Source organism: Physeter macrocephalus, chromosome 8 (genome assembly GCF_002837175.3).
Source record: "Physeter macrocephalus isolate SW-GA chromosome 8, ASM283717v5, whole genome shotgun sequence".
NCBI lineage: Eukaryota > Metazoa > Chordata > Mammalia > Artiodactyla > Physeteridae > Physeter > Physeter macrocephalus.
Genome location: NC_041221.1, coordinates 81,870,890 through 81,891,068, shown reverse-complemented (window position 1 = coordinate 81,891,068; position 20,179 = coordinate 81,870,890). Strand labels below are relative to the sequence as shown.

General features: G+C 42.0%; 1 protein-coding gene across 3 annotated transcripts in view; it reads right to left on the bottom strand.

Moving 5' to 3' along the window:
* RASGRF2 (Ras protein specific guanine nucleotide releasing factor 2) overlaps positions 1-20,179 on the bottom strand; it is a 242,945-nt gene that overhangs the window by 5,505 nt on the left and 217,261 nt on the right. For all 3 annotated transcript variants that reach the window (XM_024122410.3, XM_024122413.3, XM_024122416.3), the window contains exons 20-26: positions 14,698-14,758; positions 14,281-14,384; positions 12,055-12,139; positions 8,666-8,863; positions 4,328-4,407; positions 2,518-2,635; positions 1,880-1,948 (exon numbers count right to left, since the gene is read on the bottom strand). In XM_024122410.3, coding sequence (XP_023978178.1) covers positions 1,880-1,948; positions 2,518-2,635; positions 4,328-4,407; positions 8,666-8,863; positions 12,055-12,139; positions 14,281-14,384; positions 14,698-14,758 — 715 coding nt within the window. The remainder of the gene's footprint in view (positions 1-1,879; positions 1,949-2,517; positions 2,636-4,327; positions 4,408-8,665; positions 8,864-12,054; positions 12,140-14,280; positions 14,385-14,697; positions 14,759-20,179) is intronic.

The window sequence follows — 20,179 nt, the reverse complement described above, 5'->3', positions numbered from 1 at the left end:
CGGGGCACAAACCCGTGTCCCCCGCATCGGCAGGCGGACTCTCAACCACTGCGCCATCAGGGAAGCCCCGGTATATCAATTTTTAATTTTAAAAGATAACATAAAATGACCTCCAAAATTGTTGTACCTATAGTACATAAGAGCACCTGTTATCCCATACCCTAACTAATGTTTGCTGTTATCAATATTTAAAAAATTTGTCTTTCTGATAGCTGATAATGATGCTTCATAATTTGCATTTTTTCTTATTATTGAAGTTGAACATTTTCCAAATATTTATTTGTTTCTTCTTCTGTGAGTTACCTGCTTATAGTTTTGTCAATTTTCCTATTGAGTTGTTTATGCTTTTCTTACAGATTTATAGGAATACTTTTATTCTGTCTCTTTGTTTTACATGTTACAAATATTGTCTCCTAGTCTACTGCTTGTATTTTGACTTTTTAAACAATTGCCCTTTGTCATATAGAAGTTTTAGATTTTGATTCAGCAAACTTTATCAAGCTTGTCTTTTACAGATTTTGCATTCTGTGTTTAGGGTCTTTCAAACCCAAAGGTCATGAAATTTTGTCCTATATTTTATTTAAATAATTTAATATTCCTTTTTATATTTAAGTAGTGAATTCATCTGGAATTTATTTTTGTGAATGGTATAAGATAGAGAGCCAAAATTCCTATTCCATTTACACAATGGTCAGTTTCTTTCTGGCGCTTTCTTTAAATGTCTCCTTTATCCCATATTAGATTTTCATATAGACAAAATCTGCATCTGGACTTTATCCTGCTCCACTGAGTTTGTATTCCTGTGCCAATATAGTCCTGTTTTATTCACTACAGTTTTAGTGTCTGTATCTGGTAGGGAAAGCTCTCCCTTACTCTTCTTATTTTTCAAAAAGTCCTTATTTTTTTTTTGGCCTATTAAAGCTTCCTTATGAGTTTCATAATAAGTATGTCAGGGGCTTCCCTGGTGGCGCAGTGGTTGAGAGTCCGCCTGCCGATGCAGGGGACGCGGGTTCGTGCCCCGGTCCGGGAAGATCCCACATGCCGCGGAGCGGCTGGGCCCGTGAGCCACGGCCGCTGAGCCTGCGCGTCCGGAGCCTGTGCTCCACAACGGGAGAGGCCACAACAGTGAGAGGCCCGCGTACCGCAAAAAAAAAAAAAAAAAAAAAAAAAAAAAAGTATGTCAGGTTCCATGAACTAATAGGGATAATTGGCTGTGAGTTATATGGGAATCTTCTGTCTTACCTTCTCAATTTTTCTGTAAAGCTAAAATGATTCTAAAAAATAACGTCTATTAAAAAATGAAAAGAAAAGAAGGAAGGAAGGGAGGGAGGGATGGAGGGAGGGAGGAAGGAAGGAACGAAAGTAAAGAAAGAGGTAATAAAGACCAGTTATGTTTGGGATGGAGAAAGGAAGGGGGTATAAGACGTGAGATGAATCTTGAAAGATGAGTAGGGACCACATAATGCAAGACTTTTGGGACATATCAAGATTTTTTTCTTTCCTTATCCTAAGAGCAAAGGGAAGCCAATAAAGCAAACAACATCCACTGTGTGTTTCAGAGAGTTGTATCTGGCTGTAAATTTGTAGAAAGGACTTGCGTTCCGTAGACCAGGTAACAGATATTGGTAGTTTGGACCAGGGGTGGTTCCAGCTTCACAAGAAATACAGGATGTAAAATAGATAGAATTTGATGATGAATTGATATTCTTTTTGCTTTCTTTCTTGTTTTTCTTACTCAGAGTTACCAAAGGTTTGTCTGTTTTATTGGTCTTTTCTTTGAGTCAACTTTTGGTATTATTGATCTACTCTACTGCTGTTTCCAATTAATTAGTTTCCACTTTTTTCTTCATTAAATTCTCTTACAACCACACAATATTACCTTTGGCTGATGGTCTATTCGATAGGAAGTCTGCTGAAACTGGCGTATCTCTCTGATGATGTGTGATATCTGACAGAGAAACAACAAAAGCAAAGCCTAAGTACTGCCCTGTGCTGCAGCACATTCTTCTGGGAGCCCGTCCCAGAGGAGTCAGTCCCTTCCTCCAGTGAGGTATCTGGAGCCCTGTCTGATCATGCTCCAGGCCCCAGGGCTTTCTTGCCCTTTAATGAGCCACACAAAATGTTAACAGCAAGGAAATACTGAATTCACCATCAGGGAAACAGCTGGCATGGGGTGGCCTCAGGTTCAGGAGTGGCAAGCCCTGGGTGCTAGTGTCCATGGGCTCCTTGCTTCTAACTTGGTGCTTAGAACCCAGCTGTCCAGCAAGAAGCCTCAGCATCTGTCTATCACTGGTCAGTCCTAGAAAGTCATCCCTGGAGCTCTTTATTCCCTACCCTCTTTGTCCAGACTGCAAGCTGAAACGGGCCTGCGAAAATCTCCTGAATCAGCCAACATCAGGTGTCCACCACCAGTGTCCACCTCGAGCGCAAAAAGCAGTGAACTTCCATGACGTCGCCTCTTCCCTATAAGCCACTGATGTCACTGAGACAGGCTGATTGTATGAAATTCTCACCTACCATTCTCATCTTGGAGAAATTGACGAGGCCTTCCTCAGTAAAGTTTGGTGTTCCTTCTTCAATAAATGCCAGGTCTGTCAGGTACATCCCCAGATAAGGAACAGCAGGGGGGTTACAACTGCAAGACCAAGAGGTACTGTTGTCATGCTCATTCCCACAAGTGTCCACTTACCTCCGCAACTGTGCTGCTCCCACCCTGAAGAATAAAGTTTTTTAATTCCATTTTCGGAAGCACACTTACCATATGCAGAGTTTTAAATATGCCTCACAATAGAATAGGATACAAAATTACCGCCCATGCTTTACTATGTGTTTGAGACAATGGTATTTCAAACAACAGGATGTCTTACAGACAAATACAGACGTTTGCTAGCGAGACTTGCTTGCAGTATTTATCTGCATTGGCCACACTTCTCTGAGGGGTAAAAGCATGTAGGAAAACCCCATGCCCTCACCTCATTAAAGTGCAAACATTCAACCTTAAAGAAGTGGGTGGAAAAAAAAAATCAATGTAATTAGAGCTTGTAAAACTTGTTTTCTGTTTTAGTTAGTATTTAAATGTTTTAGAAGGTATAGACTTAATTAATATCACAACTACATGCTAAAGTGAGACCTTTGGTGTTTGGAAGGGGGATGAACTTGTTTTTCTCAAGGAGTCTAGAGGCTGAGAATATGGCCTTTTGATCCAGAGTGAACTGGGTTTGAGTCCCTGCTTGACCACTTACTGTGTGATGCAGGGCAAACTCTCTGAACCACAGTTTCCTGGTCTGTAAAATGGAGACAATAAAACTTATCTCTTTAGTTTGCTGTGAGGCTTAAATTAGACACATCAAGCACTTCACATAGAGTCTGTCATTTAGCAAGTATTCAGTGAATAGTTCTTATACTACTGTTGTCATTGTTGTTACTATGAGTCTTTCTTTCTCTCACGGCATCGAAGGACAATATTTTCCAGGGTAAGGCAAGTATGTGCAGTAGATGATAAGAAAAGAAGTTGCAGGAGAGTACATTTTATTCTCTCTCTCTCTCTCTCACTCTGTGCGCATGTGCGTGTGTGTGTGTGTGTGTGTGTGCATGTCTGTAGAGAGAGAGAATGATCCAGCAATAAAAGGTCAAAAATACATAACAATAATCAATAAGCACTGGAATATTTAAATTAAAAAATCGCAGGAGGGCTTCCCTGGTGGCTCAGTGGTTGAGAGTCTGCCTGCCAATGCAGGGGACACGGGTTCGTGCCCTGGTCTGAGAAGATCCCACATGCCGCGGAGCAACTAGGCCCGTGAGCCACAACTACTGAGCCTGCGTGTCTGGAGCCTGTGCTCTGCAACAAGAGAGGCCGCGATAGTAAGAGGCCCGCGCATCGCGATGAAGTTGCCGCAACTAGAGAAAACCCTCGCACAGAAACGAAGACCCAACACAGCCAAAAATAAATAAATAAATATTTTTTTAATTAAAAAAAAAAAAATCACAGGAAATCACTGTGTTTAGATTAAGAAATACCAAGTCAAGAAACCCTTTATAGTAAAAGAGTCTGATTTATTCTTTATGTGGTTTGATTTACTATGGTGATATTTTCTTCTTATTTGGAAAGCTCTGCATACCATGAGTATATGCATAAGCTATTTACTTACTATATTCACAGTATTCCAAATGAAAAGGGAAATCAGAAAAACACCTATATGATGGAAGTTGTTCCCATTTGTTTTTCTTTTCAAACCAAAGTAGGAGGTAAGTGACTATTTGTACACTATAAAAATTATATAAACATATTTGTGAATTATGAATAATTTAATAATTAAGATAGACATACTTTTTAAGGGTTTCTCTGAGATTTTTAAATCTTCCTTCAGATGAAATAGTCTTCTGAAGCTTGTCCATTAGAGCTTTTGTCTAGAAAGAAACAAATAACTTAGTATGTCATGAAAATATTCCTATGGTTTGGTAAGGTGGTAAGTTACCAAAAGATGCTCAGTTCTCTTCTACAGTGGCAGTTACTGATACCTTTGCCAGACTATTGTGATGTGATATGACTTTCAAAGTATAGAGGGGGGCATTATATTTAAATTTAATGTTTAAAAAAAGGAGGAAGAACACATGGAGAAGAAAAGTGACTACACTAATCATTGAGCCAAAAAGAGAGAAAATGTGTAGAAAAGAAAAACTGTAATGCACAAGAAACTTAGGAACTTAAAGAACTGAAAAGCACATGTTGAATAGGGAATCTTAAAGGAGAGGTCTTCTGTCAGGGAGTTTTCATGATGAATCTTTTCGACTGTTAATTTCCAAGTCATCAAAGCACATATTCTGTTGCTTGGCTATGGACTGACCAATACCGACTCTGATGAAATGTGACATGTGTGTGACAGGATAATATGCTCTTTTTATCCAGTGCCTAATGGCTGAGGCCACCACCGCCTTAGAGGGAGGCAAAACCCAGCCATGACCAAGGGGTCGGTGTCCAGCTTTTGGATTCTGATATAGCTGTTTGAAGCCCACTTTAAAAATACTATTCTACAAAGATGCAGATGTAGAGAATGGACTTGAGGACATGGGGAGGGGGAAGGGTAAGCTGGGATGAAGTGAGAGAGTGGCATGGACATATATACACTACCAAATGTAAAATAGATAGCTAGTGGGAAGCAGCCACATAGCACAGGGAGATCAGCTCAGTGCTCTGTGACCACCCAGAGGGTGGGATAGGGAGGGTGGAAGGGAGACTTAGGAGGGAGAAGATATGGGGATATATGTTTATGTATAGCTGATTCACTTTGTTATACAGCAGAAACTAACACAACATTGTAAAGCAATTATACTCCAATAAAGATGTTAAAAAAATTAAAAAATTAAAAAATTAAAATAAAAATACTATTCTAATACCCATTCATCATGAAATCTCTCAAAAACTAGGGAACAGAAAGTAGCTTCCTCAATTTTATGAAAAGCATTTACAAAAAGCCTGCAGCTAACACCATCCTTAATGGTGAAAAACTGAAAGCTTTCCCCCCAAGATCAAGAACAAGGTAAGAATGTCCTCTCTTACTATCCTATTCAACATAGCACTGGAAAGTCTAGCCAGAGCAATAAGGCTAGAAAAGGAAATAAAAGACATACAAATTGGAAAGAAAGAAATAAGACTGTTCCTATTTACAAGTGGCATAATTGTCTATGTAGAAAATTCCAAGGAATCTACAAAAAAGCTCCTAGGACTAATAAGTGAGTTCAGCAAGGTTACAGATACAAGACCAACAAAAAAAAATCAATTACATTTGTATATACTAACAATGAATGTGTGGAAACCAAAATTAAAACCACAAGGACATTTAAATATCTCCAAAGAAAATGAAATATTTAGGCATAAATCTAACAAAACATATATGGGACTTGTATGTTGAAGATTTCAAAATGCTGATTTAAGAAATCAAAGAAAACCTAAAGAAATTGTGAGAAATACTGTCTTTATGGACTGGAAGACTCAGTGTAGTAAAGATGTCAATTCTCCCTAAATTGATTGGTTTAATGGAATTCCAATGGAAATCTCAGTAAAGTTTTTAAGACATAGTTTTTATCCTAAAATTTATATGGAAGTCACAGCACCTAAGGTAGCTAAAATAATTTTGAAACAGAAGAATAAAGTGGAGGAATATAGAAAGAACTCTCAAATCTCAAAGGTAAAAAAACCAAACAATCTAATTAAAAAATGAGCTGAAGACATGAGTAGGCATTTTGCTGAAGAGGATATACAGATGCAAACAAGCACATGAAAAGATGTTTAACATTATTAGCCATTAGCAAGTGCAAATTAAAACAATGGTGAGATTTCAAAATGGCTAAAACTAAAAATAGTGATAACACCAAATCCCGACAAGAATGTGGAGAAACTGGTTTACTCATACACTCCTGATAGGAATGTAAAATGGTACAGCCTCTCTAGAAAAGAGTGGCAGTTTCTTATAAAACTAAATACACGACCCAGCAATCGCACTCTTAGGCATTTATCACAAAGAAATGAAAACTTATAGTCACATAAAACATATTCGTGAATGTTCATAGCAGCTTTATTTGTAATAGCTGAAACTGAAAACAACCCAGATGTCCTTCAAGGGGTGAATGGTTAAACGAAATGTCATATCTACACCAGGAGGTACTGTTCAGCAATAAAAAGGAACTAAGAATTGATACATGTGACAACTTGAATGGATTTCAAAGGAATTATTCTGAGTTTAAAAAAAGGCAATCTCTAAATGTCATATACTGCATGATTCCATTTATACAACATTCTTGAAATGACAAAATTATAGAGATGGAAAACAGATCTGTGGTTGCCAGGAGTTAGGGAGGGAGGGGGGGAAGATGGCTGGGGCTATAAAAGGGTGGCAGGAGGGATCCTAGTGATAGAACTGTTCTGTATCTTCACTCTGGTAGTGATTACATGCATCTATCCCTGTAATAAAAGCACACTAAACACACACACACACACACACACACACACACACACACGCACACACACAAATGAATACATGTAAAAGTAATGAAGTCTGTATAAGATTGGTGGATGGTACCAATGGTTAATTTTGTGGTTGTGATATTGTCTGTAGTTATGTGAGATGTTACCACTGAGGGACATTGGGTATAGGGTGGAAGGGATTTCTATTATTTCTTATAATTGCATATGGACCTACAATGATATCAACATTAAAAGTTTTTTAAAAACAGTTTTTATAAAAGCTGTGGCTTTTATTTGCAAGGTCTAGGCTTTATTCACAGAAGAATTTGCCAGTTCTAGGGGCCAAACTTGGGATTCTTAGAGCATTCCATTTTTACGAAGGAATTGGGGGGAGGGGATAAAAGATATGACTTAGGCTTGGTTTCTTGCTACATAGGGAGGAATTTAAAAGGCTTGGAGAGAGCAAAGAAAATATAATAGAGTAAGAAGCAATGTCTCTGAGAGGGGCTTAAACCCTCAGAAGGGGCAACAGAAACCAGACAGCTTTGAGGAAAAGTCAGCAGAATATATGCTATTCTTCCTGCCTGAAACCCCTGAAGTGGGCACCCTGAAGACACCCTTCACCAACTTTGGGTGGTCACAACAAGGAAGGCACGGTGGTCTGTGGAAGAAGGATATGCAGAGAGGGCCTGGCATAAACACTCCTAGCCTCTGGCACCCATGGGACATGGAGGAGCCTAGAAAGTCCCCCCAACACCCTTTGGGAGGGTCAAGTGAGTTATCTAGGAATGAAGAATAAGCCTGCCCACTAGGGATCAGCAAGGGGCACCACAGCCTGTAGTAGAGGTAATACGCACCCCATCTCAGAGAATCAGCAGAGCCAGTGAGAGATGAAGGGGAGGTGAGGTCAGCCAAGCTCCCTGCGTGCAATAACCATGCCATGTTCCTGGCAGGGTAGGTTGACCATTTGAACACCAGGCACAGGCAACTCACAGCGGCTTGTACCCAATGACTAAACTGCCAAAGACCACAGCAGGAGGCCAGTGGGTGCACACAGCCTTCCACAAGCCTGGAAAAGCCCTCCCTAACACCCACTGACACTCAGGGGGAAGACCAGGAGGAAGAGCAGGGGGGAAATGGTGATGTCACTTGAATCTTGAAATTATCTGAAGGAAAAAATAAGCGTGAACAAGCTAAGTCCAATTAATAGAAAATTAAGAAAGTTATATTTCTTCACATTCAAGTCATTATGCCAAAACTTGACTACCTAAATGACAAAGAAGAGGTGAACATGGAGGCCCTCTATCCCTGGTCTTTGGCCCTAAGGCATTTGTACCTTTACTTTGGGGGAGAAAGAACGGATCCACGGACATCACTGTGCTCACTTGGAATCAATGCACCCTCCCTAAATAATTCAGGGAACAGCTCCTGACTGTCAACCACATTGTCTGAAGTTGTCCCCAGATATGTTATAATGAATGTTTTGGTTTGTATTTTCTTTTCTAAATTAACCATTTAGAAACGCATATGAGCAGAATCAATTAAGTGGTAAGAACACAGTAATTACCCATGTTGGCACCTTTCTTTGGCAACGGAGCTGCTCATTTCAGCTAATTATTTCCTAATCAGTAATATTTATCTTGGCTCTGGTCTCCCAGTCTCTCCTCCTCGCGGCAGCAGGAGGTGTCGCCCGCTGATGCTCACCTGCTTGGACACCTTGGCCCAGGTTTTCTTCAGCCGGTAGATGGCACTTCTGTTTAAGGCTGAGGTGATCTCCAGCACGCCGTTGTAGTTGTGCAGGCACCGGCAGATGTCCGCCACGGCCACCCACTTCTCAATTGCGTTGGCTCGGGAGCTGACATCCGCATAATTCATGATCTGGGAGGCCACCAGGTTACTCATCTGAGACAATGGAAAAGCCAAGAGAGGCCAGCTAAGAGCCAAAGCAATTCATGCAGGCACCGATACCTGAATTACCTACAGAAATGTCAGCAAAGCAGGTGTCAAGGGATGCGAGATCATGGTCCACTTAGATATCAACCTTCTGAAGAAACTAAAGTCTGTAATGATAACACCAACAACACACGAATGAACACCTGCTCATCCTGAGTGAAGAGAGGGGTTGTTTGGATCAGCTTGTTGGGGGAAGAGGTGATTTTGCTAATCAGTAATTTTGATGAAGGAGTCATTTCCAATAATTATTGAGAGAATGGCAGAGAATGAGCTAACCCCTGAGGAATGGCAACCTTTCCAGATCAGGGGTTTCACTTCTTGGGGCCTCTCCCAATGCTCCTTGGGTCCCAACAGTGTGGGGATATTCACTCTAGGAAGCCTCAGTTATCACAAAGAAAACACATTTCCCCCCAATCAAATCAAACTCTAATCTACCAACTCTCAAACCAGAAACACTTAGGTGCAGAAGAGAGAACATTTTCATCTTCTCATCTTGCTGAATTTTTTTTTCCACCAGCAGTTAAAGGGACCTATAGTTTCAAGGCTAAGCACTGTAATTCTATTAGTTAAAGCCAAGAGAAAAAGAGGCAGCTTAAGAAGCTCAACACTTAGAATATGGAAAGGAAAAGACTAGAACAGGATTGATTACTAATAAAGGGAATCTGGGGTCCATAATCTTATATCCATACACTAAATCTGATGAGTACACCAATTCTTTGATAATTCCATAGGTATTTTAAATCTCACAGGGCCTCAGAACTATCATTGTGCATATTTATTAAAGAAATTATTTTGCGGCTTCCCTGGTGGCACAGTGGTTGAGAGTCTGCCTGCCGATGCAGGAGACACGGGTTCGTGCCCCAGTCTGGGAAGATCCCACATGCCACGGAGCGGCTGGGCCCATGAGCCATGGCCGCTGAGCCTGCGCGTCCGGAGCCTGTGCTCCGCAACGGGAGAGGCCACAACAGTGAGAGGCCCGCGTACCGCAAAAAAAAAAAAAAAAAAAGAAATTATTTTGTACTGAGCACCTAGTAAGGACCATTCTTTTAGGTTGTGGGAACAGGAAAAATAAATCAGTCTCCCTGACCTTAAGGCGCTGAGCCTGGTTAGGTGGGAAGGTGAGGAGAGGCAGACAGAAACAAGTAGATACAACAAAGCGAAATGCAAAGCTAGGGCTGTGTGGAGGGGGAGCTTGAGAAATAGAGGCAACATGGTACAGGTGGCCTAGTACAGAGGAAAGAGATCGTGCCTGCACTGAACCCTGAAGGGTGAGGAGGAGCTAGCTACTGCTTCCCATCAAAGTAGAGGAGTGTCTGCAAAGGGACAGAGGGGGAAGCCGTGGTGGCATGGAGGATCTGGCAGCTGTCTGAGGAGCACGGGGGTTGGTGAGAGACAAGGATGACAGGAGGCGGGGCTCCTGTAGGCCAGGTTGAGCGGCTGGGGCCGTATTGTGAAGGTGAGAGGAAACCACTGACAAAATTTCATCAAAGAGATATAATTAGATGGGCCTCTGAAAGAAGTTATTTCCGCAACACTGTGTGAAGAAAGGGTTGGGTAGCAGTGAGATGGGGGTGGGGAGATAGTGAGTTAGGAGCTCTTGGAGAAAAGAATGAAAGGCCAAATCAAAATTATGGCAGTTTGGGCTTCCCTGGTGGCGCAGTGGTTGAGAGTCCGCCTGCCGATGCAGGGGACGCGGGTTCGTGCCCCGGTCCGGGAAGATCCCACATGCCGTGGAGCTGCTAGGCCCGTGAGCCATGGCCGCTGAGCCTGGGCGTCCGGAGCCTGTGCTCCGCAACGGGAGAGGCCACAACAGTGAGAGACCCGCGTACCGCAAAAAAAAAAAAAAAAAAAAAGATTATGGCAGTGGAAAGGGAGGGGAAAAGAAGAGTCTGAGACATGTAGATTTAGGGTTCACTAACATGTTGAGGGGTGAGCAAGGTGGGGAAAGGAGAAGAAGGAGTCGAAGATGACCTCTAGATTCCGTGCTCGGTTCAGTGAGTGGCTGGTGGGGCCATTACCCAAGACCAAGAACAGAGAACAAGATGAAGAAGCAGGCTTGGTGGGTCTGGGAGGTGATGATGATGAGTTAGTTCCATTTGCAATCTGGACACAGTGCAAGTGGCCACCCAAGTAGAGACATGTGGGTATGGAGCCTGGGACTGAACCTCTGATTTGAGTGTCGATTTCATCCCAAGTGTATGTACAGCACAGGCAAAAAAGGAAAAAAAAAGGTTTATTGTGCACAGAAGGGGCTCTGCTTCTCAAAGAGTGGCCCAGACAGGTCATGTGTCCTGTCCTTTAGGAAGCAGTGGCATTTGATGCTTGTTATGTAATAACATCTATTCCACATGTACCCTCAGCAAAGCACTGTCTTGGGAATTTGCACTGTTGTTTTGTATTTTGATTCTGGATGACATTAATTTACCTACAGGTTTCCTGGTAGTCTTTTTTTTTCTAAAACATTATCATAACTCCTTTTACCGTACTTTAGTAGAATTGAAAAGGGAGCCTTCCCTTTGCCGGGATAGGCCTGAAGACATTCCAATATCTGTGGTTCTTCCACAGGACTAAGACCAGTAGAACAGCACCAATAGGGGGTAGGAGGGTATAAAAGCAACTCCATTTTACTGCTGCAGAAGAGCAGAGGGGGAGATGGACCGACAGCTGGTTACCTTTGCACACAGTCTCAGCATCACTGTAATTATGCTCAAAGAGGTTCCTTCCCACCCTGGAATGTATTGGGACTGAATGTTCAGTAATGAGGAGGAGGAGCGGTAGCAACCCAGCCTTACCATCACCAGTACCACCAGGGGCCAATGACACAGTGCTGTTAGAACTAGTCAATCTATGACCATGAAGTAATCATGATCATGATAAAAATAATAGCAGCTACCTATGCATCACTGAGCACTTACCAGACTTGTGTACCATCAAATGTGAACTGGAAGGTAACTGGAAGTTATCATATCACTGTGAACTCTCAGAGGAGATTTAAGCTTTTTTTTTTTTTTAACATTCTATCAGTTTTGTTTAAAAAGTGGGGGGCAGACTTCCTTTAATTTAGAGAAGGCATCTAAAGACCCTGATACTCATCTTCCTATAACACTTCCACCCAAGGTTTTATCTTTATGATTACTCACATCATTGAAGTGTTGGCTGGTTTTCATAATGTAAGGTGTTCTTTCATTTTTATCCAGCTTCATCCACCCCTGCCCAAGAAATTCTCTGAAAATTCAAAACACAACACAAAATCAATTACGTTTTTTAAGGGTGCCTATGATCCTGAATAATTATTATGAATATTATATACATTAAACTGGACATTGCCCAACTCCTGATGCTCCATCCCAAATGAATTTTAGCTCAATTCTACCATTTCACCACTTGATGCCAAAAAGAAAAAGATTCTTCAGTTTCAGCTTTCTCTTATAAATGTTTGGAACCGGGTCCCTATTAGGATCATTATAAAGGCTTCTCTGAAATTGGAAAACAATGACAAGAGGAATAAAGAGCTTAAGTGCTAACCCAGAAACCGAGACCATTTTCCCTGGATCAGCTTTAAAAAATCTTAAGCCTTAGCAGAAGGCTTGAAAAATCCATCACTACCCAAAATGTTAATCAAGAACAGCATGTTTTCCTCCACTTTGCTCTGACAGTCTCCAGGAGAATGTCAATTCCATGGGCAGGGACTTTCCTTTGTTCTCCCCAGAGCCCGGAACAGTACACGTGGTCAGGGCCGAAGGAACAAATGCTGGTGTTAGCACTTTGCAGCCCATTCATGTGATGAAGGCAGTTACAGTGGTGGGAGCTCAGCCTGGAGGAAGGTCTGTCTTCCGAATAACATCCCTGCTCCTTCATTTCACTCATGAGTGGGTCACCGGATCACAGCAAACAAGGGACAATCAAGCTGGAGCATACAGGAATGATTTTGTCAAGGCATTACCAAAAATAAAATGAAATTACTCTGACACATTCTTAATCCAGCAATGTTGACTGAGTCCCTTGATGTGGGTGGTACTGTTCCCATCCTGCAAGGCTGTGGGACATAAAGATGTGCTTTTTCCACGGATGAAAACTGGTACATGTTCACAGCGGCACACAGGAGGAGAGGTGAGAAGGGTCCCAGGAAGAGACCACACCAAGGGCAACCACAAAGATTCAGGCTTTGCTGTTTCTCCTCTTCTGCAGTAGTCATGCTCCCCTCCCTCCTGAATCCTCACTGCACTGGAGGATACTCAGGTGGTGGGGGGAAGAAGCACTGCACTCCTAACTCAAGTCATCAAATAGTCAGTGGGTTCATTTGTACGGCCAAGGGGCCATGTTCCTTTTTGCCCCATGTTCATGGATAGGCCTACAATTGCTGAAAGAGGGAAATAAGATAAAATGCATAAAAGAAAAGTCTGCAGGAGCATCTTCCGGCCCTGCCTCTTATACTGTAGCTCTGACCACCAACACGGCTATGCCTGAGCCTCCATCATCCTGGATGTCCTCTTCTCTACATACGACATGGACCACACTCATACCTCTTACCCAGCCCCTCCCTTGCTTTTCATTTAGTTATAATCTCACAGGGGACTTATGCCAACAGTTGTTATTTGTCCAGACAAAGGCCTTGTTTGTGGAGCTGCTGATTAGGACAGCAGGAGGGGGCTTAAAGAGCCTCCCTTACTCTGCACACGAGGCAGTTAAAAGGCAGTAGTGACATGGATGCTCATTACGTGACAGTGTTCACTCGGCAGATACCCACTCCAAGTGTGCTCTGTGCAAAGCACTGTCTTGTCAGTCTACGCTGTTCTGGAGTCTCGATGCTCAGCAATACCTGCTGATTTATGGACATGGGGGAAAAATTGCAGCAGAATTTCCAGAATTTCCCAACATCAGTGTTTCTCAAAGTATAGTCTTAGACCACACAGAATTATCTGGGATTCTCATTGAAAATGAAGTTTCCTGGGCCTCAAACCTACTGGAATCAGGATCTCTGGCATGGGGGTGGGCAGGGGGCGGTACCTAGGGATGTACATTTTTAACAGGTTTCCCAAATGATTTTAGGCACCATGAAGTTTGAGAACCACTGTTATACTGTATTGCGGTTACTATAACACAAAGATGTGAGAGGACAGAGAACTTCGCATTCTATGGTAACTGTAGTACATACAGAAACACAAGCGTGACCATCTTGAGAGTTCCCAGTATTTCCATATAAATATTTCCAACATAAAGTGGAACCAAAAGACATTCAAGTGGGACCAAACTAACATAAGATTAAGAGCCACAGCTCTGCCCACACACATCTGCTGAGGAACAACGTCAGCTGTAAGGCAGCCAGCCTTGCCTGCAGGGACCTGCTGCTGTGAGGGCACACTCACTCGTAGGGAATGCTTCTGAAAACGATGTGGTCCAGGAGGGTGATCTGCTCAGCCAGCTCCATGGCCGACAAGGTCTCAAAGCACTCGGCCTTTGGACAGTCCATCTGCAAGAGATGAGGGCAGGGAATGAAACACACCCGGAAGCGAGGTGCCTGCCAGCTCACTGCAGCTGCTTGGAGTACAAAGTCCACCCTAGATTCCAGCTATGAAGCAAACGGCAGAAAGCTCAGAAACATCAGCCGGCATTAACATCATGGACCAACTGCTAAACCCCAAGCCAAATCTGGTTCTTCTCAAACAGCTGTAGCGACAGAATATACAGTCCAGAACTCAGTTATCAGTTATGGGCACAGTGCTTGCCTTTGAGAGGTAAGTCTTACATATAATTGTGCAGGATAAGACCACGGCTGAACTTACCAGTTGAATTATATCCTCCAGTTTTAGGTGAATGTCATCTTGATCATCCTGTGAAAGGGCCCTAAAAAAAAGTCAAAATATCCTCCATGAAAAGAAAATAGACATACCAGAAATGAAACGACAAAATGCAGTTCAGTTTTCCCTGGGTGGAAGTCGGAGGGTTCCGGTCTGCGAGGCTGTGGAGATGTGAATTGAAGACAGAGGGTCAAGGAAACAGGAAAACACACATGTTAAAGGCAGAGGAGGATCATCAAGAGAGCTGACTTATAACAAGGAGCCAACCTGTTACATACAAGTTGTAAATAAAACACCCACTGTGAAAGTGAAGCAGAGGGTAAGCTGGTGCTTTGCGTTACTGAGCGGATCTATGCCACGAATCTGGGTGCCTTGCGTTGCTATCAGTCAGGGTTTCTAACAGGCCCAAGTGTCCCATTCACAATCCTCCAGCCCCTACCTTGGCCCCTCCCTGCTGATGCTGAGGCGGAAGATGCAGGCATAGGTAGACCAGAAGCTCAGGGGAGTTCCTGGGTAGCAAGAGTCCAAACAATACCAAGTAGAAAGCCAGCAGGTGAACTCTTCCCCTTTGCTTCCCCGATGGGCTTTCCTGAGACACATTTGGTACTGTATCCCCACACTTGGTGTTATTCAGCTCTCAATAAATATTTTTTTTGATCAGTGACAAATGAATAAATGAATACATAAGTTAAGGTAGGTGCTGGTTTCAGAGTGACAGTGATACTTTCACATCCAAGAGAAGTTCAGGGTCCAGGAAAATTAACCTGATTATATATAACTTGCCATCAGGACCAAACACTTTAAGGGCCCTAAAATGAAGGCACAATCACACATTAAAAGTATTAAAATATTTAAACAGTGCCCAACCATGTAGCCTGTCTGCTGGAGGACACTAGTTTTAAAAAGCAACAATGATGTGATGTTCTATTGTGTTCTGAGTTGCTAAAAACAAAACTATCACCCTCGAAAATACAAAATCAACTGAGGTGGGTAATTGTATGCTCATTATGTGCCAGGCATGTGCTAACCATCTGACACGCACTCTCTCCTATATCATAAAAAATCCCTATAAAATAAGCATTATTATCTCCATTTTATAGATGAGGAAACAAAAGCTCAAATAAATGGACTAACTGGCCCAGGGTTCAGTCCAGTTTGCTTTCCTGTTGCTCTTGCTTGTCATGAGCAGGCTTATGAAAGGCACCACTTCAAAGGTTCAGCATAGAACACACACCAGAAAAGGTCAATTCCCTTTCCTCTATTTTCCTTCTCTCTAACAAAAGTTCTTGGCTGTTTACCCGGGAGCAGAATCCTTCTAGATCACAAGAATGGCAATCCTCTTATCTGCAGTTAGCCATATCATTTGTGAGAAGAAAAAGTCACCATATGCTAAAGGGCAGATTAAGATGAGGAAAAAATAAGTAAACATAACTCTTTCTCCAAAGACTGTTACATCACACTTAACGGTTAGACACGGGAAAAGTGACTCCCAAATCGCATGTCATCCTTTCTACAGTAGCCTATGTTCTTGGAGAGAGATCAGTGGCCTTATAACTATGTGTACCCATGGAAAAGATCATTTTTATGAGGCTGGGCAATATTCTTAGCTTGGAAAGAAATGGTCCAGAAGTTATTTCGCTTCTATCAAATGTTCCTCTCCTCAACGATCTTACCCTAATGTTCCAAGATACATCTGGTCCCATTCAGTTACCTAACATTTCTCTCTTCAAAAGATTCTGCCCTATAAATCAAAATAAATGCTATCTCTTTCGAAAAATGTCCCCTTAGAACAAAAGTTCTTAACCCTAGAGTATCACTAAATAATCACTAGAGGTCCAAAAACTTTTAAAAATGATATGCAAATGTGTGCATATATTCATATGTTCATTTTTCTGAGAGGAGATTGCTTCCATCATATTCTTTGGGGGAATCCATGACCCCCAACAAGGTTAAAAATAACTATAGAAATGTATACTCTGCCATAAAACGGCATGTGACATTGCCATTTTACAAAAGATTTTCAGTATTATTATTAAGGAAACAGCTCCAGGATTTGATGCCCACCCATGAATTCATTAGTGATGGCAAATCGAATTCTTTTTTCTTTTTTTTTTTATGCTTATAGTTACAGTTTTATTATAAAGGATATAACTCAGGAGCAGCCAAGTAAAAGGAAGAGATGCATAGGGCAAGTCGAATTCTTAAGGTAGATGTGACCCGAGGAAATAGCTCAGAACAATAAATAAATGAGGATGATCCAGCTGTCAAAAAACATTTTGCACCAAAATTAAAAGTGATTAGAAAGTAAAAAACTAAATTGATGACTAATTATCTTTGAAGACATTTTCAAGCCAGGAGGTGAACAAAATCCACCTAGTAAGAGAGGTAGCCCCTGACTCCAAATAAGAGTAGGAGCAAGAGGTCATTTTGGTGTAAAAGTTCTAATGGGTCTGAACAAAATAAATGCTATGCCTAAACACCGACATGTCCAATATTCTTGACCTGTGATGTGTAAACATCCACAGTGAGGACCTTAGCTTGACGCAAAAGTTTCACAGAAACACAATCGCCTGGATTTCCTTTGATTCTGGTAAACTGATTCGATTAAGCCAAGCAAAACATTTATCCTGGCCTGTTCATTTGAATACCTGGTTTATTGTATGAAGCAATTTGAAGAAAGTAGTTTTTCTTCTACAAAAAAAAAGGAGTCTAGGGCTTCGCTGGTGGCACAGTGGTTGAGAATCTGCCTGCTAATGCAGGGGACACGGGTTCGAGCCCTGGTCTGGGAGGATCCCACATGCCGCAGAGCAACTGGGCCCGTGAGCCACAACTACTGAGCCTGTGCACCTGGAGTCTGTGCTCCACAACAAGAGAGGCTGCGATAGTGAGAGGCCTGCGCACGGCGATGAAGAGTGGGCCCCGCTCGCCACAACTAGAGAAAGCCCTCGCACAGTGTGCTCCACAACAAGAGAGGCTGCGATAGTGAGAGGCCTGCGCACCGCGATGAAGAGTGGGCCCCGCTCGCCACAACTAGAGAAAGCCCTCGCACAGAAACGAAGACCCAACACATCAAAAATAAATAAATTAATTAATAAAACTCCTACCCCCAACATCTTAAAAAAAAAAAAGGAGGCTAATGCTGCTTGGGGCTGTGTGAGGGTTGTGGGTCCCCTTTTCATGACTGAACCCATTCCAGTTGACCATCCAAGAAGTCAATCATTGTTTCTTTTCATTCTATAGCATGTTAGTTGTCTACAAAAAAAGCTATACTGCATAGATTCAGAAGCCAGCTGGTCAGACAATGTTGGAGGGTCGTGGTATTTTAGGAATATAAAAGTCTTGAGCAGAGGTTTTTATTCACAAACAGGGCCACAAACTACCTATGCTAATTAAAGTTCTTCAGCATAAAGTAACCCCTGAGACACTGTGTAAGGAGGGGATGATTCATCATAGAAAGCTTTCACTTTACTGCATTAATGTATTATGTGTTTAAATACATGTGTCATGTTTGTATCTCACTGTTATATGACTTGAATGCACCTAAATCTTTAACATCGGGACTATTTTTTTTTTTTTTATTACCTCTCACAATCCTAACTTGTATTTGATGGGAGGTATGTTCAGAAAAGTTCCCTTCAGATGTGAAGGCCTCTCTAACCCTGGTCCATTTCCAACAGAGGATGGATTTGTTTCTAGTCTTCTGACTACCTTAGAGTTTGATGAATACTCCAGGATCCTGGGTTTTCCCCACATGTATCACTCATTATGATCAATTTAATATTTATGCACTTATAATGCAATACCAGATAAAAAACTTAAAAGGAAACGGGATTATACAAATTCTTTAACTAGAAAATTTCCCCTTCAAGTGTAGAAATCATGTAGTCTTAAAAACAGAGCCAAGAGCAACTGGCCTCTGTCCTCGAATGGGCTGCTTGCTTGCTACTGTGACGGGCTGGCCGGGGCCCATGGCATGGCCTGCCTCAGCCTCTTCTCCTCCCCACCCTGTGAATGGTTTAATCTCATGTTGCTTCTGGGACCTGCCAGACCACCTCTTCCTTCCCATGCTTTCTCAAGCATGACTTTCCTTCCTGCTGGGCTTACTGGAGCCCATTGCTACCTATGCTCTGGCACTTTTTTTTTTTAAAAAAGGCAGATGTCCATAAACGCATGGAAATGTTTAATACTAAATTCTCTTGGTTTCAGCTGAAAATAATTCCCTGTTTGTTTTCAAATTAAGAAATGAACTAACAGGAAAATCTTTATAATTTTCAGGGCTGTTAAATAATCCTTTTTATTTCTGTTTCTTTCTCATATACCCCATGATTTCTTTTTTTTTCACGAAGAGATTTCATGAATGATAACATTCCTTCAGTTGATGGTTCTGTCTAGGTCTTACTTCCTACTCTACTTTCTAATCATTTTGACACGGTTTTTAAAAACACACATTTCATACATATAAACATAAGTATCGGATATGTAAAATTATCAAAACCCCTAAAAACTAATACATGATTTATTCTTCCTATAATCACAATCTCATGTGTTGGGATAGGGACCCTCATACATAGTGCAAGTGGAATGAATTACTTGGTTGGAGAAATTCAATCAAATATCAGTTGTTTTCTTGTACCAGGTGTTTTTTTTTTGTCTTGTTTTGTTTTCCACAAATCTATTCACTGGCTTGTTGGGAAGATAAGTTAGTGCCCCAGGGACTCAGCTGATTCAAACTGCGACTCAGGGTCTGGCTGTCTGCTCAGCTGATGGGCTGGTGACCCCACCAGTATCTGTCAGCTTTAGTTGACATGTTCAGGGCTAAACAAAGCCTTTGGTTTCGTTTTGGCTTCATGGGAAGAAAGATGGTGAGAGATGGGAGAATAGGTGGGATAGTGTAACATCTATTCCCTGCTTGGCTCTGCAGGTGGCTTTTGAATTCTTACGGTGAAAGATGGTGGAACCAGGTAAGATGTGAAAAGAGCTGTTTTCACGAGAGACAGAGACTCTGGGTTGAGTGAGGCTGCTCTGAGACCCAGGTGGCACAGGGACAGGACAGGTGGCATCTTTCTCAGCTTTTTGATAGGAAAATGGTGGCTTCACAAGACTGCCAGGCAGCATTCTCCACAGAAACTGTGCTGGCACTGAAAGGTCTCTCCCTCAAGTAGCCTCAGGGCGGTGAGCTTGAATAAAAACGCTGAGGCAGGAAAATGACTGGGTTCATTCCTGAGCACATATTTCTTGAGACTTTCAGAATACTTGGAAGACTCTGCAAGGGACTAGAATTCTGGGTGGGCAGCTAGGGGGCACCCCACCAGCGGAATTGCTTTTTTGTTTTGTTTTTTATTTCTTTTACAAAATAGCAGTAAGTGGGTTATGACTATGGGGGTTTCTTTGGTAAGAATTTTATTGAGATATAATTCACATACCAAACAATCCACCCATTTAAGTGTGTGTATATATATATATATAT